Consider the following 18,906-nt stretch of genomic DNA (forward strand, 5'->3'; position numbering starts at 1 on the left):
AATCATTGACATCCCCTCTCGGCCCCTGCATGACACAGTGGGGGCCCTCAGGAGCTTCTTCAGCGTCAGATTGCTGCATCCACTCTGCAAGAAGCAACGCTACTGTCATTCCTTCACGCCAACAGTGAGACAAGAGATCAACATTTCAGCATTTATTTCCAGGTATTTACATCTGGATCTGATGCACAACTCATGATATAGTTCAGGATCCCAAACATACAAGCTCATCTGGGAAACACAGTGGCGGCAGTGTCATGGCTTGGGCTTGCATAGCTTCTTCTGGGACGGGCTCGTTAATCTTCATTGATGATATAACACATGATGGCAGCAGCAAAACAAACTCAGAAGTCTACAGAAACATTCTTACTGCCAATTTAAAGAAAAATGCATACAAACTGATTGGGAGATCCTTCATCATGTAGAGAGATAATGGCCCAAAACACACAAAGGAGTTCCTCTGGGGCAAGAAGTGGAAGGTTTTAGACTGGCCAAGTCAATCTCCAGGCTTAAACCCTACAGAGCATTTTACCTGCTAAAGAGGAGACTGAAAACAGTGACTCCCCAAAACAAACAACTGAAAGAAGCTGCGGTGAAAGCCTGGAAAAGCATCACAAAGAAAGAATGCAGAAGTGTAGTGATGTCAATGGGTCACAGGCTCGATGCAGGTATTCCAAGCAAAAGATTTGCAACTAAACATTAGGTCTTACGCACTCTGATCTATTTTCAGTCCATCTGTTCCAATACTTTTGCTCACCTAAAAATTTGGTGTTAGCTATTACAAATAACGTTATCTTCTGAGTTGTGCATCAGATGCAGACGTACATATGAAATGAAATGTTGATCTCTTGTCTCATATTCATCTTTTAAAGTCAAATCCAAATGTTTTCAGTCTATGGCAAAAATAAAGGAATTGGCCTCACTGCTCCAATACTTATGGAGGGGACAAACACTGTGCTGAATGTGTCCGCACCCACCGTGTGCAATTTCTTCAAAATCCATGTGCAATTTCACATTTATTTCCATTTTATATTATTTATAATATAATTTATGTAATTTATATTTTTTATAGTCATTTTGTGTAAAATGTACATGTATATAGTCAACTTTTATTTCATTTTTTTCCTGCTACTATTGCTTGCTTCCTGTAACACCCTAATTTCCTCTGCAGGGGATTAATAAAAATGTATCTTATCTTATCTTATGTATCTGCCACCACCGCTTCCTACCTGTTCCATAGCCACAGTGAACCAGTGAGAAAAGCTCAGAGAAAAAAAAGGAAGGAAATACAGAAATCTCTCTCATTAGTCCATTCAAACTTTGGCAGATTATGGTGTGTTCACGAAGAAGATACGTCTTCAACTTCAAAGCTCTATTTTCTAATTCAGTTGACTCCAAGGGCTTAAAAATGTTCGAGTGGTGAACGTACAGCACAGCCTGTCAATCTCAAAGCAGCAACATAACGCGTACTTATCTGTTTGTTGAAGTGTGTCTGTTTGTTGATGAAAACAACAGTTTACTGTTGAGGTCACTGAGTGTGAGCGGCAGTTCGAGCGGGAACGCCCCTCACATTCCGCACTTGATTGAACCAGTGTTTGCATGTTACTCCTTTCCTTGAGGTGAGATTCAACTCTCTGCTGCTTAAGAACGGCAAATGTTATGAAAGACTCGTATGATTTACCTTTGTGTTGAAGAATCCTACGGATTCATGCCCACGGGCGGCGAGGCATTTATCTTGAACTTTTTGAAACAAACCTCCTCATTCTTAGAGGCCAGGTAGTGTGTGCTTGAGCATGTACCCTGTAGGTGCAATGTTCCCACTGAGTAGATACTGTTTTTCAAACGCAAGCGCTGCATGTTCTCAATTAACTTCCACTCACTGGCCTTTGATAATCTTTCCTCAGTCATGCCCAGCTTTGCACCACACCTCTCCCCATCATGATGAGTGGGAAGAAGAGTGAATGAAGAAGCTGGTATTTCCCCACTGTAACCGGGGAGCCACAGGGAGAAAAGAACATCTGTGCTTCAGCTCATGAGCCGAAGAGGCCTGAATTGAGGCTGTCAACAGCTCTACGAAGTCCTTCTTGACCCTCAAACTCCACAACAGCTCAGAGGGATCACGGCGGGGTCAGGTTCCTTAAATGCTGCCTTTTTGGGACAAAGGTGACCGCTGCTTTGTCCTCAATGCTCGCCACTAGTAAGGTGGGAGAGACACGACCTGACATTTGTTTACTCAGACACAGCATGATGCAGATGATGTATTTCATGTAAATAGCCACTTCAAATAAACGCTATATTGCTCCATCCCTGGATGTGTAAATAGGCCACTGTTTGCTAGCATGTTAGTCATTGCAACTTTTAATTCAATAATATGTGATAGATGTGGGTCTGTGTGCTTGCTTCTTCTGCCTCCTAGTGCCCAAAAATGGATTGATATAACCTTGAATTATAGGCAAATGTAAGCTATTTGTGGGCCGTTCTTGTGAAGAGAAATCGAGTATGTTAAGTGTTTTTACTTTGCACTTGTTTGCCGGTGCATTCCACGAGATGGCTGTCAGCAGGAGTGGCGTGTTGGAGACAGATCCCTAACCGTTCTGTTTGCCAAACATAAGCCTTCGTTGAAAAGGGTCTCTGTGTGACTGACAGATAACCAAAAGCGAGTGACGTATGCTCATTGACCAGTCGCAGTGTTTCACTATGTTAAGCAATGCTTTTTACCTTGAGTGTGAATTGATAGCAGTTACGTAGGGTAAAGAAAAATTCAAAGTACCTTACCGGCTTAACCTGAGGCAGAAATGCTTATAAATACCATCTGGACAGAATGTCCTGCTGTGTCTGGCTGATCATCAAAACACCAAATGGACTTTCATGTCAGATATGAACATATGCTAGACACATGTCAGCGGAGCAGATCCTGCTTTTGATCATGTGTGTCCATGACAGAGACATATAACATATTTTGTGCACATATTTTGTTGTATTAAGTTCTCTGTTTTATACATATATAAATCTATATGTATGTGTTTGTGTGTATGTGTTTTTTTTTACTTATGTAGCACCTTTCATAGTGACTGTGGCTCAAAGTTCTTTAACAAATAACAAACGAGTGCAAATACTGAAGAAACAAGCAACTATCAAATGGAAAACAAACCAAAGAGGCAGCAAAGAGCGAGAGCAGCTATGAACAATGGGAAGAAGAATAAGAATAAAACAAAAGGGGGGTGACAGTTAGTTAAAGACAATGCCGTTTAAACATCCTCTCTCGCTGGAGTTAAAAGCCTGGCCTCTGAATCACTTGTAATTCATCAGTGGATTGTTTTGGTAGATCGATGAAGAAATCAGTACAGTAGTCCTATTCTACATGGTGTTAGAATAGGAACAGCTGTTCTCTGCAATATTTCTTCAATGAAAGAAAGCTGCTTTGGACGCCGTCTTTATGTGGGATTTAAAATCAAAGTCAGAGTGTAGGATGTTGCCCATTAGCAATGCTTAATCCTTTTCACAGCACTAGGTCAAATGTATTCCCAAGACAGTGTGTGGACTCGGTGGCATGCTGGACGAAGTCTGACAACTGACCCTTCGCTGCTCCTAACAGCAACTGTCCAATCATAGCTTAGTAACAGTAACCAGGCACGGACAGGCCTGACAAGCTTCGCATTTCTCTACATGTGGATGTGGCATGCATGAGGCTTTAAGAAGAGCGGCACTCATCTGTCTACTTTAACTTCAAATGTATATGCTAGCATGTCTGGCCAACTAGCTACAGCAGTAACCAAGGGCTACACCCAAAGGCAAAGGGCAAATGCATTATTATGTGATTAGGAAAATACCTGCTCAGGGCCGACACATCCACTGTTTGTGAATGTGTCAATCTGTGAGCCAAGATAACTATATCAGGTAATGATAGCAGCTCAGGCCTACTCTCTGTTTGTTTTGGCGATGTTCACACACCAGCAGCTGCAGCCAAACTTGGGTTAGATACCACTACATCTGCCAAACTCTGGGTTTATTGCTCATATTCTCAAATCCTTCTTGCTTGTAAAAGTGAGGCACACTATTTCAAAGTACAAACAATAAAGCATGGCCTAAAGCTGATCACTTTGCTGCTTGTCCACGTATGTTTTCCTATAGTAAGCATCCAAACAATTCAAGTGCCATGTTAGAACAGATAACATTTTAATTAGCTTGCATTTTTTTATTTTCAGTTTTAAAACCACCTGACGGGGCAAACTAGCTCACACTGAAATCCATAAACATCGCTGCTCCCGTAGAAACCCGAAGCAGTCAGGGCTGAACGCAGGGTTAGCTCAGGCAAGAACCGTCCTTCCTGTTGTTGTTTGGTGTCATGGCTCAAACACTGGCGTCCACAGAAAGGTTTGCTCTCATCTTCGACATCTGAGCATCTGCCCATCATTTCCCTCCTGGGTTAAAGACAATATGGGATGAATATATCCCTGTTTTTATTATCTTCGGTGCCATCTTGACTGTATTGTGTCCAGTAAGGTTTAGACTCCTGAAAAAGCCACAAACGCTTCAGCCCATCGCATCATTTCTGTGCACACGGACATGTCTGGTGACATGTGTATATGTATTCATATGTCATTCTAATTACAGCAGCAGTGTGAGGTCCTAAGAGTTAATTTGTTGACTGAGGTCAGCACCATGATATAGAGCTACTAAAAGGAGGCACAGTAATCTCTATTACTGTGCCTTTAGAACTAGACAATGTTATAATACTGCAAATTCTAGTTTATTCTATTGATTGAACTCATTTTTCTGAATACTGGATGTTAAATGGAGGTAGGCTGATTTCTTTTTTGGTCTTATAACCTATCACTATTTTTGGAACTCACCGCACTGCTTTTGAAATTGCTTTTTGTTCAGATAATGACTACATAATTGGTTACTTGCTTAAAATGCAAATTTCTCCTTGGAGATGAATAAAGTATCTATCCATCTATCTCTATCTATTAATGAATTCATTTTTCATTACATAATGTTGTGTCTTTTGAATAAATATAAAGTACACTGGTACCCAAAGTACTATAATAACCTTTGTCCTAGCTCCTAATCTTGAAAACTGCTCCAGATTTCCTGTTTAATTTGTAATTATTTGCACGTCTTGTATTATTGAAGGTGCAAAGTCTGGGGTGCTGCAAGACGTTTAAAATGTTCAAAAAATGAATTAGCCTCATCAGTTCATAACATACGGGAAATACAGGTCATAGTTCATAGTACTAGACAAATCAGTGAACACTTCGTGAAGAACTTTGGAGTCAATAAATCTCTGAAAACAGTCCAAATAAATTGTGTCCTATAATCTGCTAATCTGCTGATCAGATTTCAGCTCTCACCTCTTTCTCAATGTGTGAAGTGAACTCTTCTGACCGGCATTTAAATGATCATAAAACACGCATTAAAACGATCATTCAGGAAGTTTAATGTGCCTGAACCTGACAGCAGTTTACAATGAGGATTTATGTAGGTTGCTGTTACATAAGGAATTACACTTATCTCATCTACTGCACCAGTGCACTGTGGTACATAGCAGTGGTCACTCAAAGCACATTTTAAAATGTTTGACTGGAAAAAACGAGCAGAACCAGCAGACCTTTTTAATCATCCGTGTCAGCCACAACTCTGTCGTCCAGTTGGTCATAAATCACAGGGCTGACAAAGTTTTTGGCGATGTTAAACTTGCAGTCTGTTTTGACTTGGTTGAAACGTTTGGTCCAGACTTTTTGTGTTCACCGTCCTCAGGTTGGAGTTTGAATGGACAGCTGCAACCCAGTTTGTAAAAAAAGCTGAGGCGCTGTCTATAAAAACAGAACGTGATCATTCGCTAATCTAATTTTTGACTTATACTCAATTGAAAACGGTACAATGACAATATATTTAATGTTTTAACTCATCACTTTCATGGATTTATGTAGAGATATTTGTAGATTTATTTATTCTGGATGTGATGCCAGCAACATTTAATAATACATACAACACTGATACAGTATTTTAAACACAGCACAACTCTTTCTCATGCACATAGAATTAAAAGGAAAAAAGCTCAAATGGTGGTTATGTTCTAACCAAAAGATGAACAACTTTAATCCACCTTCACATCCTAATTACATTTATCTCTGTGTATGTTGTTAACAAAACCATTACTGTAAAATTATTACAAATATTATGCCAGAAGATCAACCAGTAACCTAAAGACAAACCTTATCTATAATGTTATATTAAGAGTTGACTTTTTTTAGAATTTATGCACCAAATCAAGAATATAGGGAACAATAAGCCAAGCAACACAGTTCCTTTGGAACAGATTCAGGCAAATGCTCCATGTTTAATACCCCAACTCAAAAACAGGACATATGCTATGCAAAATGTCAGCCTTATGTTATTGTGTCTGGACATGGCTGGAGGCGTTGGCGTGGCCGGAGCAGTCGTTGTCTCTCTGTTGTCAGTAACATTCGCTGTATGGGACAAAAACTTCATTCACTTGAAGCAGAACAAAATCAACAAACTGTAAGCCGAGGTAGGGGTCCTGAACCTGCCGCCGCATGGTCAGGATGTCTGCACAGAAATATTTCCCAGGGTGTACTGTGGGAATGAGAGCTTTCCCTCTGAGCGATATTATCGGTGCTCAGTGCAGGAGGTTTACACTGAGGCTCCGGGGTAGGCTTATTAAGGGCAGACTAAGCACGACATTCCAGGATCATGGGTGGTATTAGAGTTTCAAGGGGTTCTGTTGGTCTCATGTTCTGCCTCATGAGGGGAAAGGTGCTGGCTCTGTAATGTGAAATATATTCTGGTTTACAGCAAAAAATACAGTGCATAATTAATCAGTGACAAAGACAAAAACATATTAGTTACGGTTCCTATTTTTTGTATAAATCCTGTTACCTCAAGTGAAATTATCCCGCAGTGTCGAGGTAACAAAGTCGTTTCTTTGTAATAACAGGATGATTTTTTCCTCATCTTGAGAAAACAAAAAGACATTATCTCCAATTAAGAAGAAAATAAACCCATTATGAGAAGAAAGTGATATTTTGTTTTTACCAGATTACAGGAAAATGACGCTGTTATCGCAAAACAACGGCTTTATCTCCATCTTTATCTTTTATCTCCAGATAAAGAGATACTTAAATTGTGACCTTGCAACAATGGGAAAATCATCGCAACCACGGCCGCTCTTAGTTTCTATAAATATCTGTTGTGTACTGTTTACTGAGTTATGCCCATTGATGGCTTTTTGTATTCCTCACCTGTAGCATGCTAAGTTATTATCCACAGAAGAATATACATCATAGAATTTATGGTATGACATTCTGAATTTATTAGATGCTGTAAAACGGTTTGCCCCACTTTTAGATATTAACGAGAGAATAACTTCAGAGGTAGCCTTGAGAACTGACAGCAAGTTTATGACTGGATATAGTTCAAAGCTCAGTAGGGGACCATGGGGTTGTCTTGGGTATTGACACCTTTAAATTCAACAAAGCACACTTGCTCAGATGGCCATGAGTTAGCAATCAAGGCAAAATGATGGTGAAGGCCCTGTAGCTGCCCTCCTACACACCTGATACACAATAAAACACCAGGACCATTTGTGTGCCTCCACATGTTGAACTACCAGGAAAAAACCCGCCTGGTTTGTTGCTGTGGTCTATTTTACCACAGAGGACTGGCAAATACGCTCCACACAAAAGGAGGGAACAAATATTTTCATGTCATCTATGTAAAGAGCACAGTGACACCAGTAAAAAGCAGGTTTTATTTTATAGTTGTAAAATGTAATCACATTTGTGGCTAATGTTTGTAAATGTAAATGTCTGGTTAAAGGTGCAGTGCCATTTCTTCCATTCTATGGAGCAGAGCTCATGTATACGACTGAAATGACCTGTATTCACAAGTAGACAGTGTGGCCGGGTTAACGTTTCCAGCAAAGTAAATGTAGTCACAACCGTTTTAATAAAAAGTACACCTAAATGAAATTAGCCACTGATAAAGAGGTTCTAATATTAGGTATTAGATGACAAGTTAGAGGAGTTAAATGAGTTTCTCTTTACACTAGAATCCATCATGATGCAGACTGACAGTGAAACCACTATGACATATTAACTGGCAACTGTCCCTATTAAAAAAAAGTCCATATTAACAAAATATAAACACTAGTGGTTGATTCTGAGCTATTTAAGTTTTACAGCTTTTCTGACAAGATGTTTTCATAGCATTGAAAAGTTCTATCCTCCAATTCCATATCTTTTCCCTTTATATTATGCTGCTATATGTGTTGTTGTATTAAGGTATAGAAATATGAGGTTTATAAATCATACATAGTCATTCATACATGTTGTACATCCTATACATAATGCACAAAGTGAGAAAGCAACTTTCTGTTGTAAGAGAGACATCACAGGCACTTGGAAACATAAATAACTAAAAAATAAAAAGTAATTTCAAACAAATTCATAATATATTAATGCATGCCACGTGTCCCATCAGCGAGCTACTGTTAGGTGGAGGGGCTGACTCGCAAATTGGTTCGACATTTTGGTGATGGCACAATCCTAAATTTAACTAATTTAAAGTTTGGCTGCATTCGGTGTGCCAAACAGGCTCATTTGTCATACGCTAGCCGACCTGATCGCAGTCAAGCTACGCTAAAGGGCATGTTTCCCACCTTTGTGAACAGACTCCTGTGTGGACTAACAGACTGTGATTGACAGCCAAAGCATGAAGGAAAACATTCATATAGACAGTCTAAAAATACCTCATCACCTGACTGCGTGTCCTGTATTCCAATTTTAGTGGGGTAGCAAAACCATAGCTTTGCTCCACCTTCAAATAACGGGGATGCATTTGCTGAGGCAGATATGGTACACGTTATTTGCGACCATACATTTCTTTTAAAACTGAAGGGGCTTAGATGGCAGATTGATCAGCCTTAATTTATCAAGCTGTCGCAGAGGCTCTGGATCAGGCGATCACAAAATCACTATTCTACAGGTCTATAATGCAACCGTTTGTTTAATATGAAATAAAAACATACAACTTGTCAAAATTGTAATCCAAACACATGTCAAATTGCACTGACATCTCTGGATCTTTGGTTTTTCCATCCCCTGAGAAGCGGCGTGGCCGTGACATTTTGCGAATTACCAACATGTGTCTGTCTGGTTTCCATGTCAGATCAGGTTATGATCATCATCATACTGTAGAAGAGCTTCACCACTGGATGATTTAAGAACACTATAAATACTGTAGTTATTCACTGAATGAGAAACTCTGCAATCTTTCTTCTATAAAATATAAACTATTCTTGTACACTTTAATTCTTGTTCAACATGCTGTATAAAATGTTAACACTCTTTTCAGTTTTCTCTTTCTCTCTCCTCTCTCTCTCTCTAGACATGTTTCCATCAACGTATTTTTCTGCACATTTTAAAGTTTCGCAATAGAAGAGGTTGATGGAAAAGGCAACATTTGAAAAACTTTCTCAGTTTTGCACAAAAAAAGGTTTCACACTTCAAAATATAAAGTTAATAAACTTAATGGGAGATGAAAACACCTTTTTCAAATAAGCAATCATCCAACTCAAATGATTGATACCTGCTACAAGAAGCTGATCAACATATTAATACATGAATCAAAGAGAAATGTCATATTTCCACCCGTGCACATGTTGTGTACAGTGTGACTCGCTACACATTAAAGTCACTGCAACATTTGTAATGTTGATCCCCATCTACTGACTAGCAGAGCAAACTGTCACAGAGACATGTTTACTTACTTAGACCAGAGTGAGTGATTTAAATAAAGTTGGAGCCGCATAATGGCGAGTGGAAATACGTGTTGGATGCCCACTTTTTGCTTCAACCTGCGGCGCGCACAAAAAGGCAACAATATCCAGCTCGAATTCTCTTTGCGGTGCTTTTATTAAACCGCTTAGCAGCATTTAATGCTTTCACCTCACGAGTGGTGATGCATTCTTGGCGTGAAATTGGGCATATTGTTACAAATATAGAAAAGAAACCTGTAATCCAATTATAAGCTTGAAGGCACACTGGAAATGTTGTGCCAGACTTAGAGTGTGTTGTCTTTAAATGTCTCCTCACATTAACCTCAATTTTCATGGAAGCTCTCTTCTACAACCACATGGAACCAACAGGCACTAACAAATACTGGTCCACTTACAGTTTTCATTGCCCTTTTTTGTTTTTCGAGAGTAGACCACATCATTTGATAAATGGTTTGGGCTGGTGAGACAAACTGCTGCCTGACCGAAAAAGACAGTCAACAAAACGTTATAAGACACGTTAACTGTACTGTTGTTGTGAAAGAAGAACTGTTCCTTCTGTCGGCGGAAAATTGAATAGGGCGCAAACATTTTAAAAGGATAAATAAGTAGATATTGTCCGCTCAGCAGCAGCCAAAAGAACTATTTGACAAACTGGACTGGGATACAGACCAGTGAAGACACAGGAGAGAGACACCGGAAGGATTCAGGTCAGTGGAAGAGCTCACGTGGCCCCAGAAGCAAGGAGCACAGTCTCTCAACTATAGTGGAGCACTGCATGTCCATCATTTTTAGTTGCATTAGCTTCATGGAGTTTGACACACTTGATCCACAGTCTCTTTAGACTCTGGGTGTTTTCAATCTTTTTTTCTTAACCTCAAAGTTTCTCTGAGTAAAAGGAACACAAGTGCATATTGACTGAGGAGTTGTTTGCTAAGATGTGGCTGTAGTGCTGTGCTGAAGCTGGCGTTATTCTGTATTTTTCTTATTGAGAGTAAATCCCATTGCAAGGTGTAAACTGTCTCAGTACTTTCCATCTTGTCTGCGCTGTCTGTCTCCAGTCACATGCCCATTTACTTCTGATGAAGATGTAAATCAGTAAAAAAAAAAAAAAAAGGTCACAAATATATAGATTCATCTTTTATAAAAGCTGAGTGTTGTCCTGAATCAACCGGACACTGCAGTTTTTGGCAAACAATATTCAAACAGGTGTAAATATTGCATTCGTAAGGGACTATTTTTCACCTGCGGATTAATATGCGTATGTAGTTTAAAAAAAACTACAGTGCCCATGTTCATTGTGATGAGGGAACGTGTTACCCAGTGCACCAGTGTGGCTCTTTACAGTGTTTTTAATAGTTTTTGGACAACAATGGCAGTCTATGGCACAGAGGAATAAGACATATCAGACAACACAGACAAAACTTGTAAGTAGAACAAAATTCATTGTTGGTTTTGTTCTTTTCAAGGGTTTTGTTGATAGTGGGAAAAACTCTTTAATTACTTTTTTATTAGATATTAGTTAATAGTAATAACATTTTTGTTGACTTTGTCTTTGTTGTCCCTGAAAGATTGATACAAACTGATCTCATTGCTCATCTATCAAAGGACAGTTGAATCAAGGGCAATCCTATATTCAGTCCTCCTCGGATAACCATGATGACTGAGAATCTTCACAAACATCCACAACACTCTATTAGTAGGTGTAAAATACAGGATAAGAGGATTGTCTGACTATGCTTGGTAAGTCAGAAGCAAGGTCACTGGCAATTATATTATGGTGAAAATAATCCTCACGCTGCTGTCAAGCGGGAACAAAAAGGGGATAGCCTCCAGGAATCTGTATCGAATTTGCTGAAGAGTTCTCTAAACCACTCGGCCTGATGGAACTTGCTCCAAGCGTTGTGATGCTGAGGAATGTCGGCAGTGTCAAACTCCAAAGATCTTTTCTTGAATGTGAGTGTACCTGTGGAGGCAAGAGCGCCAAATGGAGAGTGAAGGGGCCAAACAGGCGGGAAGGGTCCTTTTGCCCGCAGAGAGGAGAAGTAGATGGAGAGGCGTGAAACTGTCATCCAGGACCAGGGAATCTGTGGAGACTCCTGACTGGGGCTGTCTGCTGCAGGCTTTGAAGAGGAATCACAAAGGAAACATTATAGAAAAGGAGCACCTCATGGGTATTTTGTCTCTTGAAATGAATTTTGTTATCCAGTGAAACCAGATTACTAAATTTTAATCTCAAAATAATGTTTTTCCATGACATTGGACGCTACAGCTCTAGTATTTACTCAAATATTGACAACAATATTATTCTATATTCACACAATATTCAACACACAGAAAATGTGTTCTACTAATTGACACCAGAGCATTCAATATTATTAGATGCCTTTTTTCAGCTCCAGCCAAGACACTCAGTTCATTCATTTCACTTACAGTTAGCTTGATGTGCCAATGTATTGTATACACTGTGAGAAGGGTTGAGTGAAAGCCACTTTTACAGAAAAAATCAGACTGACCTTGACAGACAAAAATTGTGGCACCCGGGGTCTGTGTCGAGCAAAGCACAGACGCAGCGCTGTGTCTTTGCCTCCTCATGATTAGCTGCTCGTCCATCAACAGCACGTCTGAGTCGCTGAGGTCCTCTGTAGCTCGACATTCCATATGGCACGGTGCGTCTGAGGAGTTCAAACAGAGGACATTGTTTTCAGCACCACTACAAGTGAAATGTGAGTTAATTCACATTCTTGGGGACACAGTGGATACAACCCCGACAAGAAATACTAGATATTGTCCAGAAAGTGCTTGGACATATGGTCTAGCAGGCCTCAACCACCCATCACATATACTCCTTTTTCACAGTGGTGACGGAAGTATTCAGATCCTTCACTAAAGTAAAATTACTAATTATTTTACTGTTGCAATTGGTTTAGGTGGAGTATTTTGATTTATTTTGTATAGGACTAACTGACTAACAAATGACTATTTTCATTATGGATTAATCTATCAGTTATTTTCTAAATTAGTTGATTGATTGTATGGTTTGTAAAAAATTAAGAAAAATTGTGAGAAATTCCCTCAAAATTACACCAAGCCCAAGAGTGACATCTTCACAATGTTTGCTTTGTCCAACCAACAGTACAAACCTCAAAATGATCAAAAATGAATTAACATTATAAAAATGATGAAAGGAAAAGTGGGAAATTTGAGAAGCTGGAACCATGAAATCTCTTTACATGAAAATGACTTAAATGACTTTCAAAATGCTTGGCAATTAATTTTCTGTTTCTCGATTAATTAACAATCGTTTCAGCTCAGCTTTTATGTTTTCATGTGTTTTGCATACAAAATGTAGTGAAATTTAGTGGAATAAAAGTAGAAAGTGGCACGAAAAAAAAGACTCAAGTTAATACAGGTTCCTCAGATTTTTTATTTGACTCAATGTACCGCTGCTTTTTCATATCATGGAGTGAGAGATCTGACTATATTACATTCTCATAATCATCTGAAATAAGTAATGTTATAGCACATGAATGCAAAGTGATGTGTACTCCATGTTAACATTAGCTTACATTAAGCTTTCTGAAATGTTGCACATTCAGTGACATTTAAGTGACCTGTGTTTGGGTGTTTACAATTGTCAAGAAACTGCTGCATATTTTTCATTACATTACATTTAGATTACATATTTTTCGCTGACAAGACAATACAGCGACTTCAAATAAGTGCAACCCAGTTGCCATGCAACCCAGTAATTGCAAGAATGATTAGAATTCATAAAAATTAACCAAATAAGCAAACTGCTTCAAGAGTTACAAGAGATGTAGAATGTTTTTTTTCCCTTTCTCTTGGCATGGGCCAAGATGCAGTCTGAACAAGTGAGTTTTCAGTCTGTGACAGAGGATGTACAGGGTTTCTGCTGTCCTGATCCCAGTGGGGACTTTGCAAACAGTTGGGATTTTTCTGAGCGGTAGGTGGGCCCCCTTCATACTGAGGGAGTAGCAAGCCATTTGGCAGTAGCAGAGCATAGTGAGCTGACTGGGGTGTATGGTTTGACCGTGTCCCGATGTGGGACGAGCCTGAGTCATTTCCAGTACAGTAGAAAAGTAATAGTTGCTTGAATCACATTCGAGCAGCATCGGTAGCGCGGGGCACGGAGGAGCAGTGCAGTGGGAGAGAAATAGGGTAGGTTGAAGGCTAGCCAGGCCTCTGCTTTCTGGATGACCTGCAGAAGTTGGAAGGCACATGTTGGCAGACCAGCCAGAGGAGCGCTACAGCCTAGACGTGAGATGACTGGAGCCTGGACCAAATCCTACATCACCTTCTGGGTGAGGAACAAGTGTATCCTCTTGATGTTGCGGAGCATGAATCTGCAGGAGTGGGTTGTCGCAGTGATTTTGCCAACAAAATCCAGTTGGTCATCCAGTGTCACACCCAGGTTCCTCGAGTCGAAGAGTCCACAGTGTTCTCAATGTTGAAGAGCTCTTGGATGGGGGATACCTGCCTTGAAGGAAGAGCTGCTCAACCTTGTCCATGTTGAGCATCAGGTCATCGACTCAGACATGTCAGCCAGACATGCAAAGATTTGTGTTGCCACCTGGGTTTCAGTGCGTGGAAAAGACAGAATTAGTTGTGTGTCCTTGACATAGCTGTGGTAGGAAAAGCCATGTGGGTGCATAACAGAGCCCGGTGATTTGGTCTAAAGAGAAAAGAGGATGGGAGCAAGAAAAGAACCCTGAGGGACCCAAGTAGTAAGGCTACAAGGGTTGAGACTAGACCAGACTAGCGAGGGTTGAGAAGGTGCTACTGGTGGAGATATGCAAAGACTTGGGGAAAGACAACACACCCGAGGGTTGTTGAAAGAAAAGGTAGAAGAGAGGTAGGTCTGTAATTGTTAGCATCAAATAATGTTTGATAGGAGGACGTCTATCTCCTCCAAGAAACTGGTGGCCGGTAGAGCACAACACTGTTTAATTTAACTGGAAATATGAGGGAAGGAATGTAGAGAGACTAGTAGAGACTAGCACACCAGTGCAATCCCCCAACAACCCCTCACCCTCCTCATGCCCTCTGCTGGTAGGACAGGGTGTGTGAGTGCAACAGTAGGCTGAGGAGAGGGCTGCAGGGGTGGGAGCGTCATCCAAGTAAAGGTAGCCCAGGGACCACAAGGACACCTGGCCAGAGATTAACTCAGTCTTGCAGGTAGCTGACTTGCAATTCCACAGGCTGCATACAGCAAGGTGTTGGGTGCATGTGGAGCAGGAGGGGTAGATCAAGAATCTTACATTGTGATATAGATCAAATATTTTAGGAATTGGTAATGGAAAAACAAAGAGGGAAAAGAAGATTTATGAAAGTGAATAATAAACTTGAAATACAACTTCCATAGATCAAATTAACAGCATCAGGGAATCCATCCCTGCAAACTTTACAGTTCTAGCCCCCATCCACCCATCTGGATACCACTGTTTCTGCTTCGCGGTTCAGGTTGGCATCAGTTTTCCTTTCTCTATTAGCTCCCTCTTTCCACTCAATTGTTTTAGACCACCTGTGATGGATTTTGTGGGGAAAAAATATTAACGTGTTTGTGGCTTTAGGAACTATAAAGTCTGAAAGGGCAAAGAGGAAGGAGAAGCTGTTCTACAACCAGTTTGAATGTCCCATTGGGGTTTGTACACAGCTGAGAGGAAAGTCTGACAGACAGGGCAAAAAGACCACCCTGATACATTGAGACTGTTTTTGTATGACATTTCAAGCAATTATATTATATATAACATTATATTTGCTAAATTGATTTCCACCATGTTTGACCACATGCTGCCTGAGCCTCACTGAGTAGCAATGCTGACGTCCTGCCCTCCACTTCCACTGTGTTCGCCTGATTCGTCTATTGACGAGTGCGAACCTGCATTTCCTCAGGGCAAAAGGCCTTTAAATCTACGCCTGTTCAGTCTGAAGGGATTGCTGTGGGTAAAGGTCTGTCTTAATGTGTCACAGAAGGATGTGGAAATGCTGTCATCATCAGCTGGGCACTATTATCGGACAGCAGAACAGGGGACTTGAGGAAACCTGCCATTAAAAATTGGGGTTAAGCTGCATGGAAACACTTTCATTGTATTTTAGGGTTGAAGTCATACATACACACACTGACACTTGGAAGCTGCAGTATAACCACAGCCCTGTGAGCCAATAACCTCACAATAAGACTAGCTATGGGAGAGAGGTGACACCCGCTTGTTTACTTCCATACAGAGATTTTAGGAAACTTGCTCTCAAAAGAGCCACAGCATATCTTCCAGCACACACACTCACTGCTTTTATATTAATGTTGCAGTATATGTCAATATCTCACTTAGTCTCTAAACTATGTCAATTTGTCCCAACTTGCTAAGCAGTAATAAAGTTTGCTGTTTACCTGAAACAGCCCACAGCAGTCTTGGCACAGGAAGACAGAGGAAGAAAGAATGCTTTCCTACTGTCTTGCCAAGGATTTTTAATATGCGGTTAAGAGGTGGCAAAACAAAGACAAGACAGCAAGAAAGTGCCGGAAAATATATTTTGAGGTATTGCTACTAATCTGCGGTGTGCTAGGCCACATGTTGAACACATTTTGTGTAAGCACAAACTGTGAAAAACTCCCACTTACTGTAATTACGCCAGGTGGTAATGTTCACTTTTTCTGGCTCGTTGTCACCTGCAGAGCCAGCTCCTGAGGTGCAGGTCGTGCACCTCTGGCCACGACAGGCCCCCGGCCTTTGGTGACGGGAAAATGACTGTGTTGGTGATCCCAAGACAAATCCACTGAATTACTACCACCATTATCAGTAATAACACCTTGACTGTGTTGCCTTCCTCAGTGTTTGTCCATACACGACAGCACAAGATGCTACAGGCCAATTCTGCCTCTAGTTGAAGGAAAAGTCAAAATCAATCTAAATTCTGAGTAAGTTCAAGTATCTTTTAATGAATTCATTTGGTTTTGTTTGACTGGGCTACAAAAAAAAAACAAAAAAAACACCCGCAGTAACTACCGCAGTTCAATTTTGGTGAACAGAAAACTCCCTTTGAACAAATCCAGCTTGTGTGTGACAGCTGGAGCATTTTAATTTAGTCAAATCCACCAAGAAAAAAATGTAGAACTGGGCCTATTCCTGTGGACAGTTAGCTTGGCATGGCACATTTCTCTGTGATCTCTGTCCATTCAGCCTCACAGCATCCACACTGCAGATAAATAGTATTTCAGCTCTTCGGGTACTTTGTTCCCTCACGAGAGGGGGAGCAGTAGCTACATCTATTATCTTCAAAGATCAAGCCCATAATTTTTTTTCTTTCTTTTTGATGGTGCAACCGGAGGATGGTGAGGATGTGGGGGGAGGCAAAGGCATGCAGCAGGGGGCTGGAATTGAGCCTGGACACAGCTAACCCTTTGCCAGGTGAGCCACTGGCGTGCCCCCTTAAACCCATTTTTGCCATTTCATATTCGCCCCAGAGTTGAGAATGCGTGGATTTGAGTTTTCTGAACAGAGCATGCATTCAATCGGTATTGTAACCTGGACTTTTGGTGATTCTAGTGCTTTTGCTCAACATGGGACATTATTGCTGATTAATATATGCAGTCTAATCAAGCCATCACGCTGCCACTCTCATATAATTGCTGCTTTTAGATTTCATTTTACACAATAGGGCAGTAAAGAATTCAGTCAAACTATCAGTTTTCTCTTCTTGCTTTTAGAATAACAAGCATTTTTAACCTGAAATTGAAATACAGTGACATGGACATTAACCATTACCAAAATAGTACTTAGTTGATATGGGAACAGTAATCCTGCAGATTCAGGCTCATGTGTTGGGCCACAGAGGGGATGAGAAGGTGAAAAAAGCAGACAATACAGGAGAGACTAAGATTGGTCTTGCAGGGTGCGTTAAATAGTGCTGGGCTTGCCGTCACTTGATCTGATTGCGTCTGGCGCTCCGGGGAAGCAGTTACCTGGTGTGACTTGCTACATTGTATTTGAATCCCACTCGAGTTGCACAAACCAGCCACACGCCAATCTGGGTTTCCAAGAATGTTAATTACACACTTTGTCCCCCGCTGAGGACGAGATATTATGAAACAGAAGTAGTAGCGCGTCCGGGTGGATTACTGGGGACATCAAGATAATTTATAGTGTTTAACAAAGCGTGTCTTACTCGGGAGTGTTGATCCAGATGATATCCAAGTGGCAGTAGTAGACGCACTCTTTATCCTTGTAGGAATAACAAGTGCAGCGCTTGGGTCTGGACTTTGCCTGTGTTGCCTCAGGCTGCTGTAAACCCGCGGATCCCCCCGACACCCATCTGGAGTTTGGGAGACCTCCTGGGTTGACCTCGGAAATGACCAAGGCATCGAAGACACCTTGTATTGTGCAAGAAAAAGTGTTAGAAATAAGAAGTAAGATCAGTAAAAAACAGACAAAAAACAAACAAAGAAAACATAAAAAACAAAACAGATGAGTATATTGCCTAGAAAAATAAACGACCAGATGTGAAATACATTTTTTGTTGCAGCCTTCCGACACCAAACGTACCTTGTAAGAGGATCAGTGCCACTATTTTGAAAAGCATCGTTTTCGCGAGGACGGACAGTATCCTTGCCATGTCAGATATTCCCAAAATGAACCATAGCCTGACGAGGATGCAGTTGTCAAATTAATCTCCCACCAGCATCGAGTGACAATCCATTAACTTCAGAGTAGATGTCCACGTGCAGCTCATCTCATATGGTCCAGACGTCAGATTACGACTCAGAGGATGCTTGTCGCGCAGTTTCTTTCATACAGCTTCATGGCATATATCCCGCCTGGAAAAGGGCACTGCAGTGGGAGGAAACTGTGGTTTTCCTGGGCTAATATTAATTGCTCTCCGGCTGATGTTTGGGGCGCAGAGCGCAACGATGCTCCTCAGAGTCACTTCGCCTTCTGAAAGCCCAAATCCCAGAAAAAGGGTTTTGGCAAGGCTCGGGCATACGCCCACGCCTGTTTTAACACCCCCTCTGCCCAATGCAGCAACTCAGCGCGTGTTCACTGACGCTCCTCTTGCTCCTCTTGAGCCCCTGTGGATGCATGACATGTAAA

At 40.9% G+C, this 18,906-nt stretch overlaps 1 protein-coding gene across 1 annotated transcript; it reads right to left on the reverse strand.

Annotated features, from left to right (window-relative positions):
• Positions 1 to 11,440: 11,440 nt before the first annotated feature.
• On the reverse strand, positions 11,441 to 18,661 carry edn3b (endothelin 3b). The gene is made up of 4 exons (XM_041946612.1): positions 18,361 to 18,661; positions 17,984 to 18,188; positions 12,313 to 12,471; positions 11,441 to 11,919 (listed from the first exon to the last, which is right to left on the reverse strand). The coding sequence occupies exons 1-4, from the start codon at positions 18,428 to 18,430 to the stop codon at positions 11,865 to 11,867; spliced, it is 489 nt and encodes a 162-aa protein (XP_041802546.1). The 5' UTR covers positions 18,431 to 18,661; the 3' UTR covers positions 11,441 to 11,864.
• Positions 18,662 to 18,906: the final 245 nt, after the last annotated feature.

Source organism: Chelmon rostratus, chromosome 10, assembly GCF_017976325.1.
Source record: "Chelmon rostratus isolate fCheRos1 chromosome 10, fCheRos1.pri, whole genome shotgun sequence".
NCBI classification, from domain to species: Eukaryota; Metazoa; Chordata; class Actinopteri; order Chaetodontiformes; family Chaetodontidae; genus Chelmon; species Chelmon rostratus.